The sequence below is a fragment of the Triticum aestivum genome, chromosome 7B (genome assembly GCF_018294505.1).
Source record: "Triticum aestivum cultivar Chinese Spring chromosome 7B, IWGSC CS RefSeq v2.1, whole genome shotgun sequence".
In the NCBI taxonomy this organism is placed as follows: domain Eukaryota; kingdom Viridiplantae; phylum Streptophyta; class Magnoliopsida; order Poales; family Poaceae; genus Triticum; species Triticum aestivum.
The window spans coordinates 721,184,386-721,191,212 of NC_057813.1; the positions used below are offsets into that span (position 1 = coordinate 721,184,386).

The following is a 6,827-nucleotide window of genomic DNA, read 5'->3' on the forward strand; positions in this document are numbered from 1 at the left end:
TGCATTAAATATGGCCTAGTATTTTATAAAATTGGTTAGGTCCAATTTTGCAACAAATATATGGTGGGTCCTTCACAAAAAAAACTCATTTCGGGCACTCGGAAAAAGGAAAATGCATTTTCCGTGCAAAGAAATTGAAAATTCCCTTAAACAACATTGTTTGGAATTCCAAGATGCACCCTTGTGCAAAATATGAGATCATTTGAACAAACTATGCCATGAATGTGGCCATAAGATTGATCATTTGGCTTGAAAGTCATGAATCTTCACGCATGATAGCTCGTTTCTGAGAACACTCTTTTAAAATAATTGCAGTATTACAAGTTTATTATTTTTCCTGTAAACTTGGTCACATATAATGACACAATGCGAAGGTTTTCCAATTTTTTGATTTTTTTTGAATTTTTTATGCCCGTTTCAAAATGCGGTCAAAACGGCGGGCTTGACCGTTCCTAGCTAGTGGTTGAATCTTGGAAAACTTTTGATGTTTCTATTATTAAATAGATAATTATGTGCCTAGAAATGATTTTTGGAAAAAATAAATAGCAAACTATGAGGCAGCTACAGTTCAAATTTGACCCGCTTCCAACTGAATCGGCGGAAATTTGTCGTTTTCACCAGAGGTGGATCAAAACTTTTAACACCCAACCATTTGGTCATTTGTGCATTAAATATGGTCTAGTATTTTATAAAATTGGTTAGGTCCAATTTTGCAACAAATATATGTTAGGTGCTTCACAAAAAAAACTCATTTCAGGCACTCGGAAAATGGAAAATGAATTTTCCGTGCAAAGAAATTGAAAACTCCCTTATGCAACATTGTTTGGAATTCCAAGATGCACCATGTGCACAATATGAGATCATTTTAACAAACTATGCCATGAATGTGGCCATAAGATTGATCATTTGGCTTGAAAGCCATGAATCTTCATGCATGATAACTCATTTCTGAGAACACTTTTTTAAAATAATTGTCATATTACAAGTTTATTATTTTTCCTGGAAACTTGGTCACATATAATGACACAATGCGAAGGTTTTCCAATTTTTTTATTTTTCTTGAATTGTTTATGCCCGTTTCAAAATGTTGTCAAAATGGCGGGCATGACCGTTCCTAGCTAGTGGTTGAATCTTGGATTTTTTTGGTGTTTCTCTAATTAAATAGATACTTATGTAACTAGAAATGATTTTTGGAAAAAAATAAAGAGCAAACAATAAGGTAGCTGTAGTTCAAATTTGACCCGCTTCCAACTAAATCGGCAGAAATTTGTCTTTTTTACTAGAGGTGGATCAAAACTTTTTACACCCAACCATTTGGTCAATTGTGCATTAAATATGGCCTAGTATTTTAGAAAAATGATTTGGTTCAATTTTGCAAGAATTTTTTGGTAGGTTCTTCACAAAAAAACCTTATTTGGGGCACTCAAAAAATGGAAAATGGCTCTTTCGTGCAATGAAAGTGAAAACTCTCTTAGGCAACATTGTTTGGACTTCCAAGATGCACCCTTGTGCACAGTATGGGATCATTTGAACAAACTATGCCATGAATATGGCCATAAGAGTGATCATTTGGCTTGAAAGCCATGAATCTTCCCGCGTGATAGCTCATTTCTGAGAATATTTTTTTAAAATAATTGCCGTATTGCAAGTTTATAATTTTTTCTAGTAACTTGGACACATATGATGAAACAATGCGGAGGTTTTCCAATTTTTTGATTTTTTTTGAATTTTTTATGCCCGTTTCAAATTGTGGTCAAAACGGCGGGAATAACCGTTCCTAGCTAGTGGTTGAATCTTGGAATTTTTTTGGTGTTTCTATGATTAAATAGATATTTATGTACCTAGAAATGATTTTTGGAAAAATTAAAGAGCAAACTATGAGGCAGCTGCAGTTCAAATTTGACCCGCTTCCTACTGAATCGACGGAAATTTGTCTTTTTCACCAGAGGTGGTTCAAAACTTTTGACATCCAACCATTTGGTCAATTGCGAATTAAATATGACCTAGTATTTTATAAAATTGATTTGGTCCAATTCTGCAATAATTATTTGGTAGGTTCTTCACAAAAAAACCTCATTTTGGGCGCTCGAAAAATGAAAAATGATTTTTTGTCCAAAGAAAATGAAAACTTCCTTAGGCAACATTGTTTGCCATTCCAATATGCACCCTTGTGCACAATATGAGATCATCTGAACAAAATATGAGGTAGCTGTAGTTAAAATTTGACCGGCTTACTAGTGAATCGACAAAAATCCCACCTAGTATGAAACTACATCTAGTTATTCGAGGGAACCGTACTTAAACATTGTCATAAAAAGAGAAGGGGTGGTGCTGCGTTGGAGCTCCCCGACACTTCAATGGAGCTTCGCCGGGCACCGTGGTGCTGCATTGGAGCTCTTGGCACACCGCAGATGTTTTGTAGACAAAATCATCTGGCTGACTGGTAGCAGCCGCCTATGTTAATCTTACGACCAATTAGATGGTCATAACATCGTCAAAGCTTATACTTTGTTCTGATTGGTCTATGAGCATGTCACGCGGATCAAGCATCAGAGACCGTCGGATACCCTCATATCCAACGGCCCACACCCCCTCACCCTCTCACCCACGCACACCCACCCACTGCTAGCTCCTTTCTCCCCGCACACCACTCCTCTCTCTCCCCCGCGCAACGAACCCTAGCGTTCCCCGATCCAGATCCCTCCCCTCCCCTGCCGCCATCCACAGCCGCTCGCCGCCGGCCTCGACCCTCTCCCCTGCCTCCGGCCAGATCCACCGCAACCCCCTCCCCGCTGCCTCCTCCTTCCTCTCCAACCTCTCAACCTCTCGCTTCACCGCCCCGCGCCCTAGACGCCACCCACCTCTGCCACACCTCCCCTCCCCACCTCAGATCCTCGTTCCCTCCTCTCTCTCTCCCACTCGAATCAGATCAAGATCCGGATGGTGGTCGTCGATGCGGTGGTCGTCGACGCGGGGTCCAAGCTGGGCATGGCGCTGCCCGACCAAGCCCCCGGGCTGGTGAGTCGCTAGATCTTCTCTACCCCCGTTCGATTCGCTCGAGATTTCGCGAGGCGTTATGCATATGTGTGATGCGTGTGTGTGTGCGGTCAGGTGATGCCCTTGAAGATGAAGACGGAGGTGGCTACGGTTCAAACATGCACGCGAGCGTCAAATAGGAACCACCCAGTGGCAGCACCGGCAGAGGAGGAGGTGCCCTCGAGGAGGAGGGGATGCTGCCGGAGGAGGGAGGAGGGGATGCTGCGGAGCGGGAGCGGGTGGCAGGGCTGCAGGCGCGCGAGGACTACCGCCTCCCGCCTAGGCGCTTCGCCGGCGCCGTCAGGGCCTCCGAGGTCCGTCCCCCTCCAATTCTCCCACTCTGCCTGAGCCACCCATTCGACCTTCAAATCCAGCAGCATTAGGCGCTGGCGCGTTGCCAGCTCCAGCAGAGAGCTGCTGCGCGGTTGATCTGATTCTCATCTAGGCTTGGTCAGTCTCTCCAACTCCAAGTCAGTCTGCAGATTTTTATTTTTATTTTGAGAAAAAAAATAAAGAGATGTTAGCCTGCAACTAATGGCATCGACGACACCTGCAGGTTATGCCTTGCGCACATGCGAGTGGGGTCTTGTTTTGGAGAATTTGTGCCATGGAATGTTTAGTTAATATTTAGTACCCTCTTGTAGAAATGCCGAAGGCAGGTTCACATACTGAAATCAAACAGCGCTAATTAATCAAGCGGTCGTATGATGTCCAACCCGATCTATCATAGGATATTATCAGCCGGGCCTTTTTCTTTTCATTCGAGTCAAGGGTAAAATTGAGCTTCTGTTTGGCTTGCCGTGCAGGACTTTGTGCACTCGCTGGGCATCCAGAAGAGGAGGCTGCGGAAGCACAAGGGTGCTGTCAACACCATAAGCTTCAACAGTAGCGGGAGCTTGCTCCTGTCTGCTTCGGACGACGATTTCTCTCTGAGCTCCAACATTGGCGCTCGCGGTGCCACCTGACATGTTCAGTCTCATCATACTTTGCTACTTGACAAGGTATTCTGGTCTGTAGACTGCACATGTGTGCACATGTTTTCTGAAAATTCCACTGAATTTCTCAAACTCTTCTCCTGAAACAAATGGTGTGCAATCTACCTTGTTGATAACCAGAACCGTTGGCACTTCAGAACCTGAGCATTTCTAATCATCAAAAAGGACAAAGAAAGAATGCATCTAATTTAGTTTGGGACTAAATGCTTTGTTTTTTTTAGTATTAGTCAGATTTAGTAACTGTTTTTTTGTTATTGACCTGATGTTGTTGTCAAACTACTGTTGTCATTAACCTGCTATTGCTGCTGTTGTAGGAGAAGAAGGAGCACGCTCAGGAGAAGAAGGAGCAAGCCCAGGAGAAAAACAACGAGCAGGAGAAGAGGGGAGCAAGCCCAACTTAAATTATTGTTGTTTATGTTGCTACACGCTTGTTGATCCGTCAGACTCCACGGCTGCTCCGCATCGTCCACACATGTCAGTTTTATTATCAAAATCTGAACTGTAGTAGTCATAATATTGGGTTGTTGGGAGCCTCACCTTTTTGTGCACAATACATTTAGCACACATGTCCACACTGAGTGCTTATGAAATAGCTATGTGTCCTACACAATAAGTGCTTGTTCATGTTTGGTTTTCCCTAAACTTTGTTTTTATGCTTGAGAGCAAATTTAGTTGATTCTTTGATGGAGCACTAAGACTATGCATGGAACATTAGTTTTTAAGATTTAAAACTGCTCGTCGTTCCTGTGATGATGTAGTTTAGTAGATCTCAACTGAACCATGTCTGTATTATGTGCCAGTGTAGCTGTACTGATTCTTTGGTTTTCATCCGTGCAACAGAGGACAAGGGCGTCATGGCCAACCAAGGCGCATGGTGCTCGCAAGCGACGAGCGGAGGTTGTTTGACATCGGCATGGAGGAGGAGGACGGGAATGGATGGAGGACAGAGCACCTCTCTTCTTCCAGGTTCTTCTCCTTATCTTCACTTAATGTATGTGCATGTGCTGCAGCTCACCCATGGTCTTGTTTGTCTTGCAGGTTAGTGAGTAGCTTCAGGAGGAGCTCAAGCACGACTACCAAGAGGCACCACCGCAGCAACAGGTAGCACGTCCATCTCCACCTCCCTCTCCCTCTGCTCCCAATCCTTTTTATTAGATTATGTTGAGTACATTCTGAACCCCTGATGTGACACAAGTATATGCACATGCTATGATTTAAGTGTTGCTTGTGTATGGTAAATAGGTTGAGCACCCACCGCTGTTTGATACTATTTTGTTTAGGATTCTGTTCCTCTATGCGTGTAATCTCCAGAGCATGATCAAGCACACACACGCGGTTGATTTGCATGGAACGATCACTACTAACTAAAGAAGGAAGCAGACTTCTTCACATAAAGGAAGATATGTCTGTTTTTGTAATATAAACAAATAAAAAAAGATTGTTTGCATACAATCAGATCATTCTCACTTATTAGTTGAGTTCTAAGTACGTAGAATCTTTAGTTCTCTGGTTATATTATAGTCAGAATTATACTGTGTGACAATCTTTAGTTCTTGGTTATATTATAGTTAGAATTATACTGTGTGACTGAGTTCTGTTGGGAGTGTGCATGATTTTATCCATAGCTGGCACTATGGATAGAGCTTTGTGTGTAATCTGGAGTTTTCCCGTTATTGTTCTATCCATTTATTGGTGTTACATGTGTAGCCAGTAACCAGGACCTGCACTTGTGCCATGCATATTCATATAGTCTCTATTGTCTTGTATGAATATCTCATTTTAACTAGCTTGGCTAAAAAAGCTTGGTACTAGCTGAAATCTGTTTATCATTATATAAAGAATTGTCCTTTACCCCTTTACTACTTTTTTTGAATGGAATGTTCATATTATATTGGATCTAGTTTTTCTGGTTCTTCTTAGCCGATTCATGTAACAGGGCGACTGTGGAAGGCATGTTGTATTTCTGTCAGCCCAGTCCTGACTATGTCTGTCCGTGAGTCCGACATTTGATCGTTGTTGAAGGAGCTCCATGCTGAAGAAGAGAACACTTGTAGAGATTGTAACATTACTTGGAGAGCTTGTAAAGTACTGTAGAGCTTTGCATTTGTAGAGCTTGTAAAGCATTGTATATGCTAGAGCTTGTATTACGTGTCATTTGTAGAGCTTGTAGTGAATCTGGCTATTGTTATTTGAATAATTATGTGTGTTTTTTGCTTGCCTATTTAAATACTGGTTATTTTCTTACTATGAAATTCAAATATGATGTCAAATTGAAATATGAAGAATCTGAGCCTAATAGTTGGGACCCATTTATCAGAACCTGACAAGTGGGACCTGTTTGACAAATGGACCCATTTTATAGAAAAAGAAAACTAAAACTGCTGGTACAAAAAGGCCATGGCCCAAAAAATAAAAAGGCTGAATTGTAGGGCTTGGCCTGTGTAGTTCACAAAAATTAGCAGCGAAAAAAATATAAATGGGTTGAATTGTTGGGCTCGGCCCATGTAAAACACTGAATCGGACCGGGCTGATTCTTGTGCCACATCAGCTTGCCATGCTGGATGCCTACGTGGTCTGGGGATGTTGCTTGTGACCAAAAATTTGGTCGTGGAACCAACGACCTTTTACACATCGCAAAGAAGGTCACTAATTTCAGTTTACGACCGCCAGCTTTTGACCTTCTGTTTTTGGTCACAAAAAGGTCGCAAATGAAAAACTATGACCTTTCAGTGACCAATAGTGGTGGTCACAAGTTGACATATTTCTTGTAGTGCTAGACAAGGACGAGCAGGAATT

General features: G+C 42.2%; 1 protein-coding gene and 1 long non-coding RNA gene across 2 annotated transcripts; both read left to right on the forward strand.

Annotated features, from left to right (window-relative positions):
- Positions 1–2,692: 2,692 nt before the first annotated feature.
- LOC123158019 (uncharacterized) lies at positions 2,693–3,393 on the forward strand. Its single transcript, XM_044576169.1, has 2 exons — positions 2,693–3,018; positions 3,112–3,393. The coding sequence occupies exons 1-2, from the start codon at positions 2,941–2,943 to the stop codon at positions 3,382–3,384; spliced, it is 351 nt and encodes a 116-aa protein (XP_044432104.1). The 5' UTR covers positions 2,693–2,940; the 3' UTR covers positions 3,385–3,393.
- A 365-nt stretch (positions 3,394–3,758) lies between these two features.
- On the forward strand, positions 3,759–6,252 carry LOC123162583 (uncharacterized). Its single transcript, XR_006481351.1, has 4 exons — positions 3,759–4,037; positions 4,346–4,505; positions 4,872–5,132; positions 5,968–6,252. It is a non-coding gene; the product is annotated as an uncharacterized lncRNA (long non-coding RNA).
- Positions 6,253–6,827: the final 575 nt, after the last annotated feature.

Bases quoted from the DNA above. Each gene is read 5' to 3' on its own strand.
- LOC123158019 (XM_044576169.1), top strand. From the start codon at position 2,941: ATGGTGGTCGTCGATGCGGTGGTCGTCGACGCGGGGTCCAAGCTGGGC. The intron at 3,019-3,111 runs GTGAGTCGCTAG...GTGTGCGGTCAG, and splicing joins CCGACCAAGCCCCCGGGCTG to GTGATGCCCTTGAAGATGAA.